This window comes from Podarcis muralis, chromosome 2, assembly GCF_964188315.1.
Source record: "Podarcis muralis chromosome 2, rPodMur119.hap1.1, whole genome shotgun sequence".
Classification (NCBI taxonomy): domain Eukaryota; kingdom Metazoa; phylum Chordata; class Lepidosauria; order Squamata; family Lacertidae; genus Podarcis; species Podarcis muralis.
The window spans coordinates 119,935,481-119,958,779 of NC_135656.1; the positions used below are offsets into that span (position 1 = coordinate 119,935,481).

Consider the following 23,299-nt stretch of genomic DNA (forward strand, 5'->3'; position numbering starts at 1 on the left):
GTGCAGGGCAAAGTCTATCCAAGGCACGGCAAAGTCTATCAAAAGAACTCCTGCACTCCATCCCTCTTCCCTGCCTGCTGCATCTCAGTGCAGGTTTCGTGCTTCTCTCCACGCTCTGTCTCAGTTCAGGGGACCGCATGCAGATTCTTATATCAGGGAAACCTCCAACTGTAGAATGAGAAGTGATGCCGAGGGTCATTAACCACTTGCAATGCAGGAAAATGCCGCTGTCCCTTACGGCGATTGAATCTGCAACCTTGGCATTATAGATGCCATGCTCTCACCAACTGAGCTATCCATAATAAAATAATGATAATAATAATGTACTACTTATACCCCACCCATCTGGCCAGGCCTCCCCAGCCACTGGGCGGCTTCCAACAGGATATTAATGTCAAACATTAAAAACTTCCCTAAACAGGGCTGCCTTCAGATGTCTTCTAAAACTCAGATAGTTGTTTATTTCCTTGACATCTGAAGGGAGGGCGTTCCACAGGGAAGGTGCCACCACCGAGAAGGCCTTCTGCCTGGTTCCCTGTAACCTCACTTTTCGCAGTGAGGGAACCACCAGAAGGCCCTCGGCGCTGGACCTCAGTGTCTGGGCTGAATGGTGAGGGTATTCTTGTTACCCTCTTCCTGTTGCAGGGGTTTGCACCCTCAAGGTCCCTTCCAACTCTACAATCCTATGACTGATCTGCAGACGCCTGTCCCTCTACTGCCGTGATCCCTGCAGTGGAGTGACTTTTCTTTCTTTGTTGGTCTCCTTTTTCAGTTTGAGCGGGACGTCATGATATGGAACCACAAACAATACCTCTCCAAACCGCTTCTGGTGAAGGAAGATGGGGCGATCCAGAGGCACCGTCGTTGGTTCTCCCAGTTCTACGGCGAAAAGAGCCCGAAGATTACCAGCCAAAAGGAGAGCCTGGACTGGTGACCGAGAGAAGCCCCCTTTCCCCCTCTGGGTCTTTTTTCCTCCTGTCAAGGGGATCCAGGAAGTCACCACCCGCGAGTCGCACTTGGGTGACCCTGTTCAGGGAAATCTTTACTGTGTGATGTTGTGCTTTTAAAATTTATTATGGCAGCTGCCCAGAGTGGCTGGGGCAGCCCAGTCAGATGGGCGGCATATAGATAATAAATTATTATTATTATTATTATTATTATTATTATTATTATTATTACTACTATGCCCGAGGACTGTCGCTCTTTGGCCAAGCAAGTCTTGAAGAAATGCAGATCCTGATCTGGTCCACACGAGAAGCTCTTTTGATGGCCGCCCCAAAGAAATGTGGATCCTGATCTTCTCCGAAAAGATGGACTGCAACCAGTTGTTGCCCCTGAAAAATGTGGCTCTTTTGGCCCGCAAGACTTTGGGTGGTATGGAATATTGCAGATGCTGATATTGCGCAGTTTGAACAGACTGGATGCATAAAAACTGAGTCCTTTGGGAATGAAGCATTGTCCCGACCCAAACTTTGACTTACAGAACTGTCTTTAAAAACGTAACAAAAGCTTCAAAGAGATATTTAAAATATCCGTATAATATATTGTGCTGTCCAGCATGGGCTCCGCATTTTACAAATAAAATAAACTTATAATCAGAGCGAGCAAACATAGCTCTTTCTGTCACACAGGCTTCATTGCCAGCATTCTGGCATTTCAGCCCCCAAGGCTGTGCTCCTGAAAAGCCATTTACATTGAATCAAATAATTGTAGAGTTGGAAGGGACACCAAGAGTCATCTAGTCCAACCCCCTGCAATGCAGGAATCTCAACTTAAAGCATCCGTGACAGATGGCCATCCAACCTCTGCTTAAAAAAAAACCCAATGAAGGGAAGTCCTTACTCCATGGAGTTTGAGAACAGAGAATGAGCCACCACCCTTCCAAGTTGGCAGATTTGCAATACGATAACCTCACATGTTATCTAAGGTTATACACTCACCTCTTACCTCCTTGAGAATAACAACCAGTTCATTTATCAACTAGTTAAAACTCAGAGATGACTTTTCTTGCTTTTAATATAACCCCATGGAAAATCTCTGTTAAACCTTTTCACCAACACACAGGCATTCCCATTTCAGTGTGAGTTAAACCAATTATACCTAACGTGAAAACCCCTTTGCTTGGTGGAAAGGGCTACTTCCTTCAAAGCAGCAAGGGGAGAGTTGCACCCTCTGGCAGGGAGTGCAAATGCGCCTCTTCTGGGATGCCAGGTGTTTGCACCCCGTGGTGGCTGTGGAAGGAGAGGACTCTTGCCCACGATAACCAAACATCTCCGCTTGCTGGCACAAGGCCGGTTGCCTGCTGCGAAATGCGCCCAGCGAGATTCGAACGCTGCTCCTCTGGTGGCTGCCCGCATCTTCCATGCAGCTACTGCGAGATGGCCCTGCAGTCCATTTGGAGAACGAAGCTTATTGTGCAGGTTCATGATTTGCAGCTGAGCCCCTGCGCTGCAAGGGTCGCAGCTGCCATGCCACCCAAGGGGCACGTCACAGCACTTCCACAAGCTTCCTGACTCCCCCACCCCCGAAATGGAGTCTTTAATTTCCCAGCAAAGGTAGAGCACGAAACTCTGAATCTCAGGGTTGTGGGTTCGAGTCCCAAGTTGGGCGAAAGATTTCTGCATTGGAGGGGGTTGGACTTGATGACCCTCGGGTCCCTTCCAACTTGATGAGTCTAGGATTTGCAGCCTCCTGATGTTTCCAGTTGAGGAATTGAATGGTGTACTGGTCCAAAGCTGTGGTGCGTGGATGTAGATCCCTAGCAGCGAGCGGGAGGTGCAAGATGTCAGGGAATGGCTGGACAAAGAGGAGGAGGAGGAGGAGGAGGAGGAGGAGGAGAAGAAGAAGAAGAGGAGGAGGAGGAGGAGGAGGAGGAAGAGGAAGGAGGAGTAGGAGGAGGTTTGGACTTGATATCCCACCTTTCACTCCCCTTAAGGAGTCTCAAAGCGGCTAACAATCTCCTTTCCCTTCCTCCCCCACAACAAACACTCTGTGAGGTGAGTGGGGCTGAGAGACGTCAGAGAAGTGTGACTAGCCCAAGGTCACCCAGCAGCTGCAGGTGGAGGAGTGGAGACGCGAACCCAGTTCACCAGATTACAAGTCTACCACACTTAGCCACTACACCACACTGGCTCCCAGGAGTAGTGGGAGGCCACAGCCAGAGAACCCCCAAGGGAAACCCCAGAAGAGCCTGGGGATTGGTGATGGAACACCAAGGAGAGGTCAGAGGGAGAAGTGTGGGAAGTGTGTGTCGGATGCTGAAGGGGCAACAGGGTTTAGTGAGCAGGGAAAGCCAGGGACAGAGAGCAGTTCAGACTCTGAGGATGAAGCAAAGGAGGGGGATCAAGAGACTGCAGAAAAGTCCCAGGGATCTCCCTCTCCAGCTGAGAAAAACTCCCTTTCCTGTTCAAGAACATGCAGAAGTGGTTATTGTTTATATTGATTGGACATATCGGAAGCATTTTAATTTCTATAATTTATATTTCCCATTGTCTCTTTGAAGCTCTTTTCTGTTTCTTCTTAGTTTTTTCTTTCCCCCCTCTTTCTTTACTTTTACTTTTCCTCTATGTTTTCATTTCATTTCATTTATTTCATTGAACTGCCCTGAGACCTCTGGGTTTAGGGCGGTATATTAATTCAACAAATAAATAATAGATGAAAACTTAGATTAACGTTGGCTAAAAAAAGAGATTTGGTATTAAGTTTTGTATTTCTCTTTATAAACTCTAATAAAATTGGTTTAAAAAATAAAATAAAAAATGTGCAGGATAATGAGGAGGACAGAACAGAGACCAGAACCATAGAAACATACACAGCTACCCGTCTCCTCTTCTGATTCTCCTCTACGGCAGGAATTAATTTCATCACTAACCTTGACTCCAACAGCCAAATTTCTCAGTAGCTTATTCCCCACATCTTTTCCAAAGAGGGCTTTAACTTAGCCCCAATTAGCCGAAATGAAAAGGGGATCTGGACCTGCCAAGGCAGATACGGAGGTGGGCTTCCGGGTCATGTGGTCAGCACGACTAAGCCACTTCTGGCGAACCAGAGCAGTGCACAGAAATGCCGTTTACCTTCCCGCCGGAGTGGTACCTATTTATCTACTTGCACTTTGACGTCCTTTCAAACTCCTAGGTTGGCAGGAACTGGGACAGAGCAACGGGAGCTCACCCCGTTGTAACCTTATGAGGCTTTGCCCTCGGGTGGGAAAAATATTGCGCCTGGGAAAGGGAAGTGGGAGTCAACAGACACTCAAGGAATAGTTTCGGAGAAAAAGGTTTTATTTCTACCATCCATGAACTGGTAGAAGGGGCAAGTGTGATAAGTCACAAAAAGCATGCACGAGTTCACAATCATGTGCACAAGCATATATACCCCTTTCTAGTTCCCTCCCCCTTTCTCCTCCCTCAGGAGTCCTGCCCCATGTTGAGGTTCCTCTGAGCATGAACAGAAAGCTGTCTTGGGACTATTGTGGACTCTTGGCACCCTTCCCAGGAAAGGGGAATGAGAACAGTTCAACATGTCCAAAGGTGTTGCAACTGAATGAGATAAGATTCGTTTCTCAGGCCTGAGTATTCTTGGCAATGACAGAGTCTATTCATTAGCCTTTAAAAGTAACATTTTGCCTTTTGCCACAGCATCGTGTGATAGAGCAGAGGAGAGCAGAGAAAAGCTGTTTTGGATTTTTAGAAGACAAAAGTAGTTTTGGACAGTTTTGAGGCCTGGGGTGATTTCACAGACAGGATTTGGGTATCCTGTCCCTTCACCGTCACGGGGATTTGAACTGCCAACCTTCCGATCAGCAAGCCCTAGGCTCTGTGATTTAGACCACAGCGCCACCCAAGTCCCTTGATGCTTTTTTAAAAAGAAAAGAAAGAAGAGGAAAGCTAAGAGTCCCAGGAAGTTCTGTTTCCCTCCTGGTCGAAACCAGCCCCTTTCCATTTTGCCAAGAGAAAGCCCGAGTGTGCTGTTCTATTTATTCATATATTTAGTTATTTCACAACATGTATACATCATTTGATTAAAAAACAAAACAAAACTCCAAGCGGTTTGCAAAGAGAATTTTTTAAAAATAATAATAATATTCATGCATCTGATGGAATGGCAATGCACCCACTTAGTTTCACAAAAGTGACCAGTTTACTCACCTGGGTGACTGAGATCCCTGATCCGTGGCTTTTTCCATGCTGCAAAGGCTTCCCAGATCATTTCAGTGGTGGAAGCGGACTGTTTTGTGCCTGTCTCTTTGCACAGGTGGCTCCGATCTCCCTCGAGTGGGATGAATGGGTGTGGCGTTTGCCCGTCCTTTTGAAAATGTCTGTACAGGGGCAGAGAAGGATTAATAGGGAGACCAATAGCAAAGCCCAGAGTTGGAGCCTACCTCTTTTTAAAAGGCTTAGCCAAAGGTTTAGACAGTTGGGGAAGACAGTTGGAAACAGAGAGACCGTTAATTCGGTTGGTTTCTTGTGGGTTAGAGACAGAGAGAGGGAATTGGATTACAGTGGTACCTCGGGTTACATACGCTTCAGGCTACATACGCTTCAGGTTACAGACTCCTCTAACCCAGAAATATTACCTCGGGTTAAGAACTTTGCTTCAGGATGAGAACAGAAATTGTGGGGCGGCAGCGGGAGGCCCCATTAGCTAAAGTGGTGCTTCAGGTTAAGAACAGTTTCAGGTTAAGTACGGACCTCCGGAACGAATTAAGTTCTTAACCCGAGGTACCTCTGTATTGTGTTTCAAAGTATTTAAAACTTGTTTACGTTCACAATAAACTGGAATCTTTGTTAATACGTTACAACCTGACTGAGTCTGAATATATTACTGGGAAAACCTGGTTGGTGGCAGTGGAAGAGAATAGAGTCCGTGGAACGACCGGGGACTGTGTGTGAGCGCCACAGTGGGGCTCCAGAATTTGCCAAGCTTTCTTTTTCTAATTAAAAGAGCATTTTCTTAACTGTTTCGTATCCGTCTGCAAGAAACGGCAAGATTGCAAGTGTGTGTGTGTGTTTATTTACGTCCCTGCTCTTACACGCGCCCCGTGACTTGCTCAGACGTACCCGGGTGGTTTCTTAGAAATCACCGGCTTGCATTTTCGACCCGGGAAGTAGCCAGCAGGAGGCAGAAAAGCGCCACAGACGGAGGTAAAGTTGGTAAATAGGAACTGTTAAGAAATAGCAGAGCGCGAGAGCACGCAAGGATCCCCCAGAGAGACACCCATGCAGCCCGAGATGTCCCGGTTCTTGCCCGGATTCTAGTGGCCGCGAGTTCCCCGGGCTTCTTAGAGAGGATTGTGCAACGCGAAGCTGCTGATGGGTCTGCGCCGGTGGCCCGTCGGGCTGCTGCTGCTGGGATCTGCTTCCTTCCTGCTGGGGGGCTGCGCAGGTGAGTGGCTTCTTCGGGGGTTAAATGTCGACCCGGGAACAGAATTGGCACCCAGTACCTTGCGTGTGTTTGTCTGCAACACATTTGCAGTGAGCGGGTTGGGGGAGAGTGGATTTGCAGACAATGCAATCCATACCTTAGCGCCTCTTTCGCCAGCAGAAAATGCTCCATATCTGTTCAGGGCACCCCCTGCCCCCTCCTCCAACCCAGGAATTAGGGTGCTAAAAAGATAAAAACGTGTTTTCCTAAATATATTTAGATGGGGGCGAACTTTCTTGTCCTTCTCACAACAATATCGCACTTATTAGTCACTTGCTGCACATAAAAAAAGTCTCCTTTGGAAATTCATGCACCTAAGTTAGTCGTGCCCATTGGGTCTACTCTGCGTAGCAATGGCGGAAACCCTTACAAAAATTCTGCAAGCGCCAAAGAGGCGTGGGGTATAAAGCTATAAATGAATACACAGGGCTAGAGTTGCAGCTCTTGTTTTCGCCTCGCAGAGCTAGAATTTCCTGCGCCCTTTGCAAACTACAGTTCCCAGGACTTTTTCTGGGGGGGGGGGAGCCAGCTGCTTTCAATGTGTGTTGCATCTGCTTTAAATGTACGGTATTTAAATGTACGGCCCGTTACCCCCCCCCCCCCGAAAATACTTCAGTGCTGCCTGGTTTTCCCCGGCTTTGGGAAAATAAGTATGGGAACTATAGTTTACCCTGGAAAGACCTAAATTGTCAGCAATTTAGAGTTCTCGTGGTTCTTTGGGAGCGGGGAAAATGTGCTTTGAATGTGCTTTAAAGGTCTGGTGTGTAGATGGTGTGTGTGTGTGTGTGTGTGTGTGTGTCTTTTCTTTCTGTGTTTTTCTGTTGTTTCTTTTCTGCACAGCGCCTGGCAAACTATGAAACACACCTTGGAGAGCCGTAGCAATAAGGAAGGGAAACTAAAGGCCTCCTAAGAAACAAGCAAGAGGTAAAACCTTATCTCCCCTCCCCAGTTCCCAAAATTCCCCCCCCCCCCATTCCTTCTCTTGATTTATTTAATAATAATAATAATAATTTTTCTTTATACCCCGCCCTCCCCAGCCAAGGCTGGGCTCAGGGTGGCTAACAAGCAATAATAAAAACGTTGAATGATTACAACTTAAAAACAAAAATAAAATACAACATTAAAATATTGAAACATTAAAATATTAAAATGCAGCCTCATCACAGGAGGAGAAAGGAAAAAAGAAAAAGGGGAAGGGAATCAAATTGGCTCCAAGCCAAAGGCCAGGCAGAACAACTCTGTCTTACAGGCCCTGCGGAAAGAAATCAGATCCTGCAGGGCCCTGGTCTCATGAGGCAGAGCGTTCCACCAGGCCGGAGCCAGTGTTGAGAAGGCCCTGGCTCTGGTTGAGGCTAATCTAACTTCCTTAGGGCCTGGGAGCACTAGGGGTGTTGTTATTTATGGACCTTGAGGCTCTCCGTGGGGCATACCAGGAGAGGCGGTCCCGTAGGTACGAGGGTCCTAGGCCATGAAGGGCTTTAAAGGTCAAAACCAGCACCTTAAATCTGACCCTGTACTCCACCGGGAGCCAGTGCAGCTTGAAAAGCACTGGGTGAATATGCTCCCATGACAGGGACTCCGTGAGGAGCCTCGCTGCAGCATTCTGCACCCGTTGGAGTTTCTGGGACAGCTTCAAGGGCAGCCCTGTGTAGAGCGAATTACAGTAGTCAAGCCCGGAGGTGACTGTTGCATGAATTTATTACATTTAACACACCACATTTTCACCCAAGGAGCTGAAGGTGGAGTGTAGTTCTCCAGCTTCCCATTTTATCCTCACAACAACCCGGTGAGGTGGGCTGGGCTAAGAGACAGTGTCTGGCCCAAGGTCACCCAGCGAGCTTCATGGCTGAGTGGGGATTTGAACCCTCATCTCCCAGGTAACAAAGACCGACACTCTAACCCTTACACCACATCCTTGCAGCCCTTCCCCGTCAGTTTATTTTGGCCTGGCTTGAACTTGCAGGGATGATGAGATCAAAGAATCATAGAATTGCAGAGTTGGAAGGGACCGCGATGGTCATTTAGTCCAACCTCCTGAAATGCGGGAATATTTTGCCCAACGTGTGGCTCAAACTCACAACCCTGAGCTTAAAACTCTCATGCTTTACCAACTGAGCTACTAGCTGAGCTACTAGATGATGGTGATGTTTTCAATTGTTAGCCGCTTGCTGCAAAAGGAGTCTGTAAGCAACTTGTTGTTGTTTAGTCATTTAGTCGTGTCTGTCTCTTCGTGGACCACAACACACCAGGCACTCCTGTCTTCCACTGCCTCCCGCAATTTGGTCAAACTCATGCTGGTAGCTTCAAGAACACTGTCCCACCATCTCGTCCTCTGTCGTCCCCTTCTCCTTGTGCCCTCCATCTTTCCCAACATCAGGGTCTTTTCCAGGGAGTCTTCTCTTCTCATGAGGTGGCCAAAGTATTGGAGTCTCAGCTTCAGGATCTGTCCTTCCAGTGAACACTCAGGGATGGTTTCCTTAAGAATGGATGCGTTTGATCTTCTTGCAGTCCATGGGACTCTCAAGAGTCTCCTCCAGCACCAGAATTCAAATGCATCCATTCTTTGGCGATCAGCTTTCTTTATGGACCAGCTCTCACTTTCATACATCACTACTGGGAAAACCATTGTTGTTGTTTAGTCGTTTAGTCGTGTCCGACTCTTCGTGACCCCATGGACCAGAGCACGCCAGGCCCTCCTGTCTTCCACTGCCTCCCGCAGTTTGGTCAAACTCATGCTGGTAGCTTCGAGAACACTGTCCCACCATCTCGTCCTCTGTTGTCCCCTTCTCCTTGTGCCCTCAATCTTTCCCAACATCAGGGTCTTTTCCAGGGAGTCTTCTCTTCTCATGAGGTGGCCAAAGTATTGGAGCCTCAGCTTCACGATCTGTCCTTCCAGTGAGCACTCAGGGCTAATTTCCTTAAGAATGGAGAGGTTTGATCTTCTTGCAGTCCATGGGACTCTCAAGAGTCTCCTCCAACACCAGAATTCAAAAGCATCAATTCTTCGGCGATCAGCCTTCTTTATGGTCCAGCCCTCACTTCCATACATCACTACTGGGAAAACCATAGCTTTAACTATACGGACCTTTGTCTGCTTTTTAAGATGCAGTCTAGGTTTGTCATCGCCTTTCTCCCAAGAAGTAGGCGTCTTTTAATTTCGTGGCTGCTGTCACCATCTGCAGTGATCATGGAGCCCAAGAAAGTTAAATCTCTCACTGCCTCCATTTCTTCCCCTTCTATTTGCCAGTGGCCATGATCTTCGTAAGCAACTTACACCATTTTAAAAACACCAACCATAACATTAAGTTGGATGAATGAAAAAGTTAACAAAGGCTGTAGGATAAATTCCAGCCAAACAGCAGCGAGAAAATAGAATATTGCTTTGGCCGCAAAATACAAATAACATCCAGCGACATCACCCTAATTTGTAAAGCTGTCTGGCGGAAGAGATAAGTTTTTGCCTGGCATTGAAAGATGACGGTGCCAGGCGGATTTTGCTGTCCCAGATCTGGCTGGGCTCTGCGGAGGACGCCTAAAGGAATTCAGGCAGGAACGCAGGTGCAAGCTGACTTTTCACGATATGCAAGGATTCAATTGCACGGCTGGGTTGCATTTATTGGGGCCTGTGTATTAATTGGCTTCCCGGTGGGCGAAACGGTTGTGGTAACAGGTACATTTCTGCATCCCTTTTACCTCTGGCCTCACTATTTACACCCCTAAAAAACACCTCCATGTGTGAACACACAAACACAAACCGCTCAGGAAAACAGTTTCTGCACCTCCTACATTAAATGCTATTTCTTGAAGCTTGTGGCATAAAAAAAGCTTCTTAATTTTTCAGGTGTCACAAGACTCTCTTTCCTCTTTGGTAAGTTTCACATGCCAGGGTTAGTTGGATAGGCTCCAACATTGGGCGGGGCGTGGGGGGAACCATGCAAGTTGTAGTTTTAAAAACTCATTTTAAAGTTGTGTTTTAAACCTCCCCTCCCTGTGTCCTCTGCCCCTGGCGTGTTGCGGTCTTGATAACAACCACAACTGCACCCACCTGGTACAGCAACATTAGGTGTAGTTCAGCTCTTTATTTGAAGGGAAAACAGCAAATCGGCAGAATAAAAAAACAGGAAATGTCGAACCTTCCCCCGTACCACAATCTCCACCTCGGAACCACGTCTTCAAGCTGGGCTTTCCAGCGACAACACCGAGCTGAAAACTTCTGCTTTATGTTTTTCCTTGCGCAATATCCGTTTGGGGCAAACAAAGAGGACTAGAAAGTTTGTCACTATTTTGGGACATTTTAGTTGGTGGTCAAGTAAAATGTGCAGAAAACAGACGGCTGAATAAAAGGCATTGCCCAGCATTGCAGTGCTAACATCTCTAATATTATTCATTACCTTTTTAGATTCTTTTCCCCCCAGAGAAGGGACCCAAAGCAACTTGCAAAGCGCTATGGCCATCAAAATAAAGTACAAAAGAACTGCTTTTTAATCCGATGGTCATTGGACTCAACTGACATTTGGGTTTTTTTTTACTTTTGATGTGATTGTGCCAATTTTCTTGCATGTGTGCTGTCCACGGTGATATTTTTTATTGGAGAGTGTGTGGAACTGCAAGGAACATACACACGCCCACACGTGAATAACGGCTAAAATACTGCATTTCTTCAAATCAGCAAAGAGTGACAGCATTGATAGCTCAGGGTTTGAGCTCCATGTTGCACAAAGATTCATGGATCATAGAATCATAGAATCTTAGAGTTGGAAGGTACCCCAACGGTCATCTAGTCCAACTCACTGTAATGCAGGAATCTCAACTAAAGCACCCATGACAGAAGGCCCTCCAACCTCCACTTAAAAACCTCCAAGGAAGGAGAGTCCACCAGCTCTCGAGGGAGACTGTCCCACTGTCAGACAGCTCTTACTGTCAGAAAGTTCTTCCAGATATTTAGTCAGAATCTCCTTTATTGAAACTTGAAGCCGTTGGTTTGAGTCCTACCCTCCCGAGCTGGAGAAAACAAGCACGCTCCATCTTTCATGGGACAGCCCTTGAGATATTTGAAGATGGATCTCCTATCCCCTCTCAGTCTCCTCTTTTCCAGGCTACTCAGCTCCTTCAACCATTCCTCATAAGGCTTGGCTTCCAGACCCTTGATCATCTTAGTTGCCCTCCTCTGTGTGGGATGTGAAACACAAGAGCAGTCAAGTACAACATCCCTAGAGTGAGCATGTTTACACATGGGGAGGAATGCTTGTCCAGCCAGCAGGTAAACTTCCTGTTTCCTTCTGGGCTGGGACAGACTTCCTCTGCATGTGACTAGAGGCGGGCGTGGCCTCACCTGTGCAGGTAACGCCAAAAGCACAGGGCAGGGCAGCCATTTTTCTCTCTATGACTACTTTCGTCAAAGCAGCAGCATCTGCTTAGCCAAAGATGCTCTCTTGGCCTCCAGCCAAGAGAAGACAAAGGGACTGTCTCCTTATGGGATAGTTTCCAGGTCTATGTTACTTTTCTAAGCTAAGTCTGCCTTCTGGGATCCGATTGTGAACATAATGTGAGTGAGTATACTCTTTTTATACTTTTATAGAAGACTGCGTCGTGTCTTATCTTTTATGAGGGAATAAGGGGGCAATACCAGAACAGTTATTATAGAGGCTTTAGCGAGCCTGAGCAAATGCATCCGCCGTGAGTTTAAAAGGGGGAATGTTACTCTGCTAAATTGTGAACTTGTTTACACAAGTTGCAAAGGCTATAATCAAACAATATATCCTCTCCTGCATCCCTGATCATTCCCACACTCTGTGCATGTTCTAGCTTGTCAACATCCTTCCTAAATACATAGAAATTAGCTGAGATTCCTGCATTGCCAGGGGTTGGACTAAATTGCCCTCAGGGATACCTTCATTTTGTGATTCTACTGGAGCCCTAATTCTGCCCCTCTCTGTCTTCCTTTCCAGGCTCCTCCTCACACTCCTTGCGCTATTTCTACACGAGGGTGTCTGAGCCTGGCCAGGGGCTGCCCCAGTTCACCGCTCAGGGGTCCGTTGATGACCACATCTTCATTCAGTACGACAGTGACAGGAAAAGAGCCCTTCCTCAGGTGACCTGGGTCCAGAAGGTGGGGCAGGACTACCCCCATTACTGGGACAATATGACCCAGATCTTTCGGGACGCTGAGGAAGTCTTCCGAGTCGTTCTGGAGAGTGTGCAGCGTGACCACGAGCAGAGCACAGGTGAGTGGGTGCTGCAAGAGGCAGCGAGTCCCCCTCCCCTGGTCAGGAAATGGGGAGCAGGGGAGCTAGACTGTAACCTTAGCAGCACTCAAGTGACCTCCCTGGGGTGCAAGCCTGGGCAGTGTGTCTGGAGGTCCTGCGCTGCTCAGACGACAAGACCCCCCTCTTGGCCTCGTCGATGTGCTCCAAAGGAAAGCAGAGCAAGACGTTTGGTACCAACTGAGCTGCAGGAGTTGCCCAAAGGAGGCGTACAAGGCGCCATTCAACCACCCTTGGGACTCCACTCTGGATTTATGTAGAGTTTGCTCCTGAGAGCCTTTTCTTCTCTGCAAGTCAGCAGAGGTTTAGGATCAGCGTTTTCCTTCTCCTCGATGGTCTCCCTTCCCTGGTGGACGAGCCCCATCTGCCCCTCACTTCTCTCTGCGACATGTGCAGAAACTGCCTTATTTACGGCTGGCCCCACACTTGGTTAGGGATGCGGGTGGAGCTGTGGGTTAAACCACAGAGCCTAGGACTTGCCGATCAGAAGGTCGGCAGTTCGAATCCCCGCGACGGGGTGAGCTCCTGTTGCTCGGTCCCTGCTCCTGCCAACCTAGCAGTTCAAAAGCACCTCAAAGTGCAAGTAGATAAATAGGTACCACTCCAGCGGGAAGGTAAACGGCGTTTCCGTGCGCTGCTCTGGTTCGCCAGAAGCGGCTTAGTCATGCTGGCCACATCACCCGGAAGCTGTATGCCGACTCCCTCGGCCAATAAAGCGAGATGAGCGCCACAACCCCAGAGTCGGTCACGACTGGACCTAATGGTCAGGGGTCCCTTTACCTTTACCACACTTGGTCTCATCTGTTCGATCCCCTGGGGCCTGTCTTTGCATTCAGGGGAAGCCCCTATTTACACTTGCCCGTAAATCCCACCGAAATCAAAGGGACTTGCTTCTGCATGGACAAGTACAGTCATACCTCGGGTTAAATATGCTTCAGGTTGAGTGACCCGGAAGTAACAGACACAGGCTGCGTTCACTTCAGGATGCTAACGGGGCTCCAAAACGGATCCCGTTCACATCCAGAGGTACCACTGTACATAGGATTGCACTGTCGGAACTTGAGTGACGTTAAACTTGGAGGTAAACAGAAAATGTTTGTTGCTTTCCATGGGGAAAAAATGACCTGTTTTCAATCCTCAGCATCTCTAAGTAGGGATGAGAGAGATTCCTGCCTGGAAGTAAACCTGCAAGTAAAAACTTGGTGCTGATGATGCTTAGCTAGAGGAACCAACAGTGGGGTGGGAGGGAGTTGTGTAGCCCCAGGAGCTGAGTCAACCGTTGATGGGTGGGAGCCACCACTGAGAAGGCCCTCTGCCTGGTTCCCTGTAACCTCACTTCTTTCAGTGAGGAAACCGCCAGAAGGCCCTCGGAGCTGGAATCATAGTTGGAGGGGACCCTGAGGGTCTTCTAGTGCAACCCCCTGCAACGCAGGGATCTTTTGCCTGCCGTGGGATTTGAACCCACAACCCTGAGATTAAGAGTTTTGCGCTCTACTGACTGAGCTATCCAGTCTGCCTCTTCTTCCCCGAGGTGAAAAATAATCAAATCTTGGATTTAAATAAACATTCACATTATCAGCATCAGAAAATGTTTAGAAGATAGTGAAATATGGTGGTGTATTTACTTTTATTTTTATGTTTTTAGGTTTGATGCTGTGTTATTAATAACCTTTTCTGTTGAGAGATAGCAAAGTGGGTGAAAATAGAAACAAACCAGAAGCGCAAGTTGGGGGAAGCCTTGGAGGGGAAGGAGGGAGGAATATATAGTAAATGTTAAGAATTTGAGAATTTTGAGAAGAATTTGACCAAACTGCGGGAGGTAGTGGAGGACAGAGGTGCCTGGCGTGCTCTGGTCCATGGGGTCACGAAGAGTCGGACACGACTAAACGACTAAACAACAACAACAACAAGAATTTGAGATGTATGTAATGAATGAAAAAGAAAAATGAATTACTTTTTAAAATATAATAATAATAATAATAATAATAATAATAATAATAATAATATCTTTGCCAAACCTCTTCTGTGGGTTTGTGGGGGTTTCACCTGCTCCGGTCCCCCGACCTCACTCCCCTATCTCACTGACCTCTTGCCCCTTCTCCCAGGCCTGCACACCTGGCAGGTCAGGTACGGCTGCGAGCTGAGCCAAGAGGGGCGCCAAGGAGCGTACGAGCAGGTAGCCTACGATGGGACGCTCTATCCCGACCTTGACCTGGAGTCTCTCTCTTGGATGGCAGTCGAGAGAGGAGCCCAGGTGAGCCAGACTGGAAACCAGACGGTCTCTGTGATGGCTTACGTGGGGAAGGAGGACTGCATTGCGTGGCTGCGGAGATACCTGGACTACGGGAAGGAGGCTCTGCTGAGGACAGGTGGGTGTTTGTGTGAGGGCAGGTGCAGGGAGATGGGAACAAGACTTGTGATGGGTTGGGTGTGTGTGTGCTGAAATTCCTTCATATTCTACCCAGCATAAACCCATCCTAGACCGCACTGCAAAGCTGATGGGAGCCAAGAGACACATAATAATAATAATAATAATAATAATAATAATAATAATAATACAGTCATAGTTCTTGTTACGTTTGCTTCATGATATGTTTTTTCAGGTTGAGTACCGGAAAGGGTTACTTCCGGGTTTCGCCACCTGCGCATGCACAGATGCGCAAAATGACATCATGCACATGCGCAGAAGCGGCGCAGATGCGGATTGCGTTCCTTTTAGGCTGCGAACAGGGCTCCGGAATGGATCCTGTTCTCAACCAGAGGTACCAGTGTAATAATAATCATAATAAACGACAGCTTAGGGGGTGGCAGAGAGGACACACTTCTAGAATATTTATCCCGATCTTTTGAAATAAATAAAGAATCTCAGGAACCAAGAGGACAAAAGCTTTTAAAAAGAATGGGGGGGGGGGGAATATAATTTATTTAGGAGACCTTTGAAAGATGAAAACATTAGCAGGAATTTAATCTCACTTGTAATGTAACAAATACTATGGATAATATGGACTGATATAAAATATAGATTATAGAAACATATGCAGTTGTAAATGTTGACAATAGGACCCATAGAGGGGTTGGGGGGAATTCTCAAGGTCCAGAGAAATCTCTATATATGGATACACATCTGGATTGTTATAATTTTATATTTGTAAAATCAAATAAAAATGATTTTTTAAAAATGAAATAAATAAAGAACGCAAGCATAGTGGAGACAGACCTGACCAAAATTTCTGCTTGAAAGGGTATAAATCTCTCTTCTTAATGTTGAGAACCTTCAGGCTGGATATATCATAACATGTGCAGACTGCCACGCCTTTGAATTATCCTCTTTGCACCACCCCGCCATTAAATAAAAGCCTCAGCCCTATGGAAAGTCATAAAAACACTAACAATGTATTTTATGGCTTCACGTCTTCCTGAAATTCTTGCTGGACCTGCTGGTTAACTCTTATGTGGCCTCCATTCCAATGAGTTGAGGCCTTTTGTACATCATGTGGAACATTATTGTATTCACCCAATGATTCATGTTTTGCCAGATATGAAGGGGCAGAGGTTCAGAGCTTTTCCGTAAAATTGGCTAGCGAAAAAACTGAGATGACTTCCTTTCTGTGCCTTGGCAATAAACTGCAACCACATGCACATGCTCAGACACCATTTCATACTTAGATTTTGTACTTTTGTAGCTTGGATAGTAGTTATAAACCTGTCTTAATTTTGCTTCATTTTGCTACTGTAATTGCTGCTTTGAGACCCAGATTATGTAAGTAAACCCTGCTTTTATTTCTTCACAAAACAATGTGTGTATGATTGCTTTTAAGTGGGGGAGAAGAGGGATAATACAGTGGTACCTTGGTTCTCAAACTTAATCCGTTCCAGAAGTCTGTTCCAAAACCAAGGCGTGCTTTCTCATAGGTCAGAGGGAGTTGACACTGGCAGCTCTGGCCTCTGCTCAGCCTGCGTCAAATCTAAACCTCTCTGTTCCTGCCTGTATTCTGCAGCTGGCTGTAAAGTTCCACTTGGAGCTGGTTCATTCCTGACAATTGTCATAAAATTTTCTCTTAAACCATAACATGCTGTAGATAATCATCCCCATTCTTCCAGGTCTATATTATGACCAATATCTATTGCCCAATGTATCATTGAGGATTTTACTTGCTCATCCTTTACATTTCCAACACTTATTTGGTTTAGATTTATACATTTATACTCGGTGTTAGATACCACCGATATATCACGTTCATATAATTTTCTCTTAGACCATAACATGTTGTAAATTTTATATCCATATTCCACAAGTTCTTAGTCAAATACAAGAACCATCAAACATTTCTGGCGAGACGCTCGGACATTGCCGTATCCCATATATTTTCTGATATCTTCAGGGGTATTTCAGACTGTTTCTTCCATTCATGCTGTGGTCAGTAAGGAGCCTACTACTTGGCTGTGGTGAAGGGTAGAGCCTAAGTCCATGTCCAAAGATAACAGGGCTGGGGCAGGATTTGGACAAAGGGATTGACCTGTAATTGCGGATATAATGGGGAATACCCTATTCCAAAAGTTTTTAACATGGGGGCATTTCTGCCAAATGTGAATAAATGAACCAAGTTTTCCACAACCCTTCCAACATAAAGGGAAAAGGGAGGGATTAATTTTTGCCAGCTTGACAGGGGTGTGGGGACATTTGCGGAGGACACGGCCTGCTTGCCTCTGAGGACGCCTCTGTCATTTCCGCAGAGCCTCCCGTCGTGAAGGTGACAAGTAAGGAGGACTCCAACGGGCCAGCCACCCTCGTCTGCCGAGTTTACGGCTTCTACCCAAAGGAGATCAATGCCTACTGGAGGAAAGACGGAGAGGCCTGGGTGCAGGATACCTTCCACAGAGTTGCCGCCCCCAATTCGGACGGGACCTACCATGCTGTGCTCGGTATTAAAACCAGCCCCAAGGAGAGGAAACATTTCCAGTGCCACGTGGAGCACGAAGCCCTGCCCAAACACCTGGATGTGGCCTGGCAGGAGCCTGGTGAGAGGCAGCAGGGAGCAAAGGCTTATGGGAGGGGAATTATCACCTGGGGAAGGAAGAGGGGAGCGAGGGAGTGAGCAGCATCACAGCTGATATTGACAGCCTCCAATTGGAGACAAACATTTCCTATTTGCTGATATGATTGAGGTCTTGTGCAAGCCTTGAGAGGTGATGAGATGGAGGGGGGCCCTTTCTTAGATGATGATGATGATGATGATGATGATGATGATGATGATTTATTATTTATATCCCATCCATCTGCCTAGGTTTCCCCAGTCACTCTGGGTGGCTCCCAACAGAATATTTAAAATGGGATAAAGCATCAAACATTAAAAACTTCCCTAAACAGGGCTGCCTTCAGATGTCTTCTAAAAGTCAGATAGTTGCTTTGTTCCTTGACATCTGATGGGAGGGTGTTCCACAGGGTGGGCGCCACTACCGAGAAGGCCCTCTGTCTGGTTTCCTGTAACCTCACTTCTCTTAGCGAGGGAACCGCCAGAAGGCCCTTGGAGCTGGACCTCAGTGTCCGGGTAGAACGATGGGGGTGGAGACGCTCCTTCAGGTATACTGGACCGAGGCTGTTTAGGGCTTTAAAGGTCAACACAAACACTTTGAATTGTGCTCAGAAACGTACTGGTTACCTCCCCAAATCCCTCTGAATTTCACGAGCTCCCAGGTCCTGTGGCCTCCCCCGTAAGAGGAAATTTTTGTTCTGGGTTTCCCGTCAGTCATTTCTCTCTCTTCTTCTCTTCAACTTTCAGCGTTCGACAGCTGGCTTCTAATTCTATGCATCATGGGGGCTGTAGTCCTTGTTGTCGGCATCTCCGTGGGCATCAGTAAGTACCACGTACCCTCCAAGTTTCCCGATTTTCCGAGGACAGTCCCAGAATTACGAAAGCCACACCGGCTTCTGATAGGATCGCAGAATGTCCCAATTTTCCCTGCCGGTGCTGCTGCCATTATGCTTTGCTAGGAGGATTAGTCGAGGGAGCATCCCATAGCCTCTCCGTGGCTGCCGCTGCCAGCCTCCTCCCTTGGGCAGCTCATTGTGGCTGCTGGACAGCGGGCAAGGAGGAGAGAATCTGCCAGCGCCAAGGCACAGCCCTGCACATGATGCGCCAGCTCTAAGGGGCAGACAAGAGGGTAGGGCCGCCCCAGGCAGTAAATCGACTAAATAATATAATAAAATAAAATTTTGATTGAAGGGTTTTCTCAGGACAGTGGAGGGCAGTGTGTCCTCTTAGTGTGGTTGTGGTGGCACTTTTCCGGAAGGAAGGGACAGAGGCAGCAAGGGTCATGTTTGAAGAAATCAGGTAATGCTTGGAATCTGAAAGACTTCCTACCTTTACTAGTGACAGGTTCCTGGGGTGTCTGCCAGGATCTTTCCCCAGGTCCTTCTCCACAGGAAAGGGTGAGACTGGACAATCTCTGTTGCATCCCTTTCTGTCCTGAAGAATCGTTGTCATGAGTAAAACGACTAGAGGCTTCAGAATCTATAACCCACTTGTTTGACTAGGTCTCACAACTGTTCACAGTTAAGCTCTTTCCTTGTGAAAGAAAACTTTTCTCGTTGTTCCTCTTCATTTGGCCACTTAAAATGTAGGGGATTTCTGTGACTTTTGGGCTTTGCAAGCCTTGGCTGTGTGCCCTCCCTTGTGGCAAGTGAAACTCATAATTTGATTCTCTCTCTGCAGAGATGTGGCAAAGACACTAAGCTGTGCCAAGTAAGTGAGATGTCCCTCTTTGCGAGTTTTTCCTCCGGCATGGAAGAGGCCCAGGGTGGGAGACGGGCATAAGGGAGGATTTGTTCAGGGCCTGTGTGAACTTGAAACAGCACAAGGTCCCTGTAAAACTGGAGACAGAAAATAGAATACTCTAACGGAAAGGTAACGGCATTTAAACCTCCCATACTCCCAGAAAACAGGAGCTTACGTTAAGGGGAAATTGAGAGAGGGGCAATTCGCAGTATTCTGTCCTTCACCAGAAGCAGTGAAAACAGACCTTCTGCTGGCCTGTATGTCTGAAACTGCCGTCTCACACACCTACATAGGACCACCTCCCTTATTTCCTTTGAGTGCCTTCTCAAAACTCACCTTCCTCCGCAATGTATTTGGCTCAGGCCTGCTCATGCCAATGCCCTACTGCTGGCTTCCCCAACCTGGTGCCCTCCAAATGCTTTTGGCCTCAGCCAGTAAGGCCAACTGGGAGAGATGAAGGGAGTGTGAGTCTTTAGCAGCTTTAAGCAATGTTTATCCAGTCTACACGGGACAGGCTGGAGTTGCTGTTGGATCCATCCATCGACTTCTGATGGATAATTTAGGATTGGGTCCAGCATCACTTTTGCTGTGTGTGCACGCCAGTATCCTGCAACGGAGTGAGCTCCCGTTGCTCTGTCCCAGCTCCTGCCAACCTAGCAGTTCGAAAGCATGCCTGTGCAAGTAGATAAATAGGTACCACTGTGGTGGGAAGGTAAACAGTGTTTCTGTGCACTCTGGTTTCCATCACGGTGTCCCGTTGTGCCAGAAGCGGTTTAGTCATGCTGGCCACATGACCTGGAAAGCTGTCTGTGGACAAACGCCGGCTTCTTCACCCTCAAAGCGAGATGAGCGCCACATGCCATAGTCGCCTTTGACTGGACTTAACCGTACAGGGGTCCTTTACCTTTACCTATAGGTTGTCTAATGGAGGGAAATGTATAGAAACCAGTGGTATGTATGTAATTGCATGTCATGCTATGCAGCAAAGGGAGCTCCTTTGCTCTGGAGCAAAGCGCAGGAGGCCAACGCTTCTGATGTGTTGGTTGTGTAGCCACCCCCCTCCCACCCCACCCCCCTCCATAACAAGCTTCACCTGGATACTTTTGCCCTTTTGATCTTTGCTTCCTATAAAAGGTAAAGGTAAAGGTACCCCAGTCTTGACAGACTCTAGGGTTGTGCGCCCATCTCACTTAAGAGGCCGGGGGCCAGCGCTGTCCGGAGACACTTCCAGATCACGTAGCCAGCGTGACAAAGCTGCATCTGGCGAGCCAGCGCAGCACACGGAAACGCCGTTTACCTTCCCGCTAGTAAGCGGTCCCTATTTATCTACTTGCACCCGGAGGTGCTTTTGAACTGCTAGGTTGGCAGGCGCTGGGACCGAGCAGCGGGAGCGCACCCCGCCGCGGGGATTCGAACCGCCGACCTTTCGATCGGCAAGCCCTAGGCGCTGAGGCTTTTACCCACAGCGCCACCCGCGTCCTTGCTTCCTATACATTTCATTAAAAAATTCCTTCCAGTAGCACCTTAGAGACCAACTAAGTTTGTTATTGGTATGAGCTTTTGTGTGCATGCACACTTCTTCAGATACCAACACGGCTACCTACCTGTACATTTCATGTGCGTCTTGATCATGCCCAGGGATGGAGTCCTCTGCAAGGGGAGTTGGGTTGGGCTAGATGCTCTGACTCTGTTATTCAGATGCCCCCGTCCTTTGCCAGCTTCACTGTGCTTAGTTCACCTGACACCCTCCTGTGTGTTTTTCTGTAACAGATATGTCGGCTGGAAGAGCAGTGGAAACAGAGGAACCTCTCTGACATCTGAGCAGAGAGGAGGGTAGATCACCCTACTTGTGTGGAGCTATTTTACCTGCCCAATGGCAGGACAGCGAATAAGAGATAGCCTTGTATGGACAGTACGGGGCTGTTCAAGGAAGAGACGCAAGCTGGAAATCCTAAGAAACTCAATTGGAGAATTCCAGGATGGGCCTTGGGACACCAGATGGAGGAAGCTGTTTAAAGGATTGCGTCAAGCCAGCAAGTTGAAAAATACTTGGCCCTACAATGGGCTGACCTTTGTGCTTCCTATCGCAAATGGGATTTCTTTAGACCTTTCCCCCTCTTCTTCTGATTTAAGGGTTTGGGGCTTTTGCTCTGCAGGAAGAAGCACATGGGAACTTTGCATCATTTTTTACTGCTCTCCATCATACTATATTTTTGGGTGGCAGTGTTCTTTTTTAAAAAAGAAAAATACTGTTTGTGACTCTATGCCACATGTTGGTGCCAAGAATTCTAAGCTAGAAGAACCGTAGTTTGACCCTGCAGAAGGCAGCTTTAGATGTTCCTAAATCTTATTATTTTTCAATGCTTAGCTAAATTATGGTGGTGATGAGGAATTTGTTTTAATAATACAGTGGTGCCTTGGGTTAAGAACTTAGTTCGTTCTGGAGGTCTGTTCTTAACCTGAAACTGTTCTTAACCTGAAGCACCACTTTAGCTAGTGGGGCCTCCTGCTGCCACCGCGCCGCCAGAGCACGATTTCTGTTCTCATCCTGAAGCAAAGTTCTTAACCTGAAGCACTCTTTCTGGGTTAGCGGAGTCTGTAACCTGAAGCGTATGTAACCCGAGGTACCACTGTAATAATAATAATAATAATAAACCTGGAACAGTGGCCTCCAGCAAATGCTGCTGTTAAGGCTTTAAAAGAAATACAAGAGATTCTATAGATGGCTCCCTGCATCTATCTGTAGTTTGGCGATGAGTGTGAAGCCCTCAGGATGTAATCAGAGCTGAGGACTGGCTGACTTGGTTTATTCCCCACTTTAACATCAACTGACATGGAAAGCATAGACACACACCTGCATCTGCTCCCAAAAAAAGCTAAACAACTTTGATCTGAACCCCCCCAAAAGGGGGTAGATCACTGCCAGTTTTTTATTCTGCGAGTGGATCGCAGTCTCTTAGGAGTTGGACGTCCCTGCGCTACACCAATCAAACTTGTTCAAATAAAGGAGGTGATGATTACCTGTGTTTTTATAATTTTATCATAGTATTGCAATAACATTTCATAAGACTCTCATGCCACAAGGTTCTGTGTGTTTTGCTGCAACAGCTACCTGTCTGGAATTTGTCACAGCTGTTTCATTTCCACCTCCCAGGATTTAAAATATATCTTGTATGCAAATCAGGAAGCTGAGGCTATTTTACTTACAGCATTTTTAGAATCATAGAATCATAGAGTTGGAAGAGACCACAAGGGCCATCGAGTCCAACCCCCTGCCAAGCAGGAAACACCATCAGAGCACTCCTGACATATGGTTGTCAAGCCATAAAGACCTCCAAAGAAGGAGACTCCACCACACTCCGTGGCAGCAAATTCCACTGTCAAACAGCTCTTACTGTCAGGAAGTTCTTCCTAATGTTTAGGTGGAATCTTCTTTCTTGTAGTTTGGATCCATTGCTCCTTGTCCGCTTCTCTGGAGCAGCAGAAAACAACCTTTCTCCCTCCTCTATTTATCCTGCTCTTAGGCCAAAAAAGGGTCCTAAAGCAGCTTACAAATGTCAGCAATAAGATGGCCCTGCATTCAGGCTTACTTATGCTAAAAAAAGACACAACACAAAAGGAAAAGGGGTTGGGTGGGAGGAGGAAAAAAGGAAGTTTAAGATACTATCTGGCAATGGACACCCCTCACTATTAATGACATTTTTGGCCCCGGTGAAAGGATTGCAAAGCTGCATAGGATACAGGACAACAGACCCCATTATGCCCTGAGAGAAGGAAAAGGAGGGATGGGGTGGTTTATGTTTAGGAGAAGTGTCAAATTGTAAACCAGCAAAAAGG

At 47.2% G+C, this 23,299-nt stretch overlaps 2 protein-coding genes across 2 annotated transcripts in view; both read left to right on the forward strand.

Annotated features, from left to right (window-relative positions):
* LOC114592320 (cholesterol 7-desaturase nvd-like) overlaps window positions 1-1,600 on the forward strand; it is a 31,817-nt gene extending 30,217 nt beyond the window's left edge. Inside the window, exon 7 of the mRNA XM_028720406.2 lies at window positions 773-1,600. Within this exon, the coding sequence (XP_028576239.2) occupies window positions 773-934 (162 nt within the window). The 3' untranslated portion in view covers window positions 935-1,600. The remainder of the gene's footprint in view (window positions 1-772) is intronic.
* A 4,380-nt stretch (window positions 1,601-5,980) lies between these two features.
* On the forward strand, window positions 5,981-22,649 carry LOC144326670 (DLA class I histocompatibility antigen, A9/A9 alpha chain-like). Its single transcript, XM_077923373.1, has 7 exons — window positions 5,981-6,384; window positions 12,372-12,647; window positions 14,792-15,055; window positions 17,421-17,705; window positions 18,467-18,541; window positions 19,400-19,429; window positions 21,233-22,649. The coding sequence occupies exons 1-6, from the start codon at window positions 6,312-6,314 to the stop codon at window positions 19,417-19,419; spliced, it is 993 nt and encodes a 330-aa protein (XP_077779499.1). The 5' UTR covers window positions 5,981-6,311; the 3' UTR covers window positions 19,420-19,429; window positions 21,233-22,649.
* The last annotated feature ends 650 nt before the right edge of the window (window positions 22,650-23,299 follow it).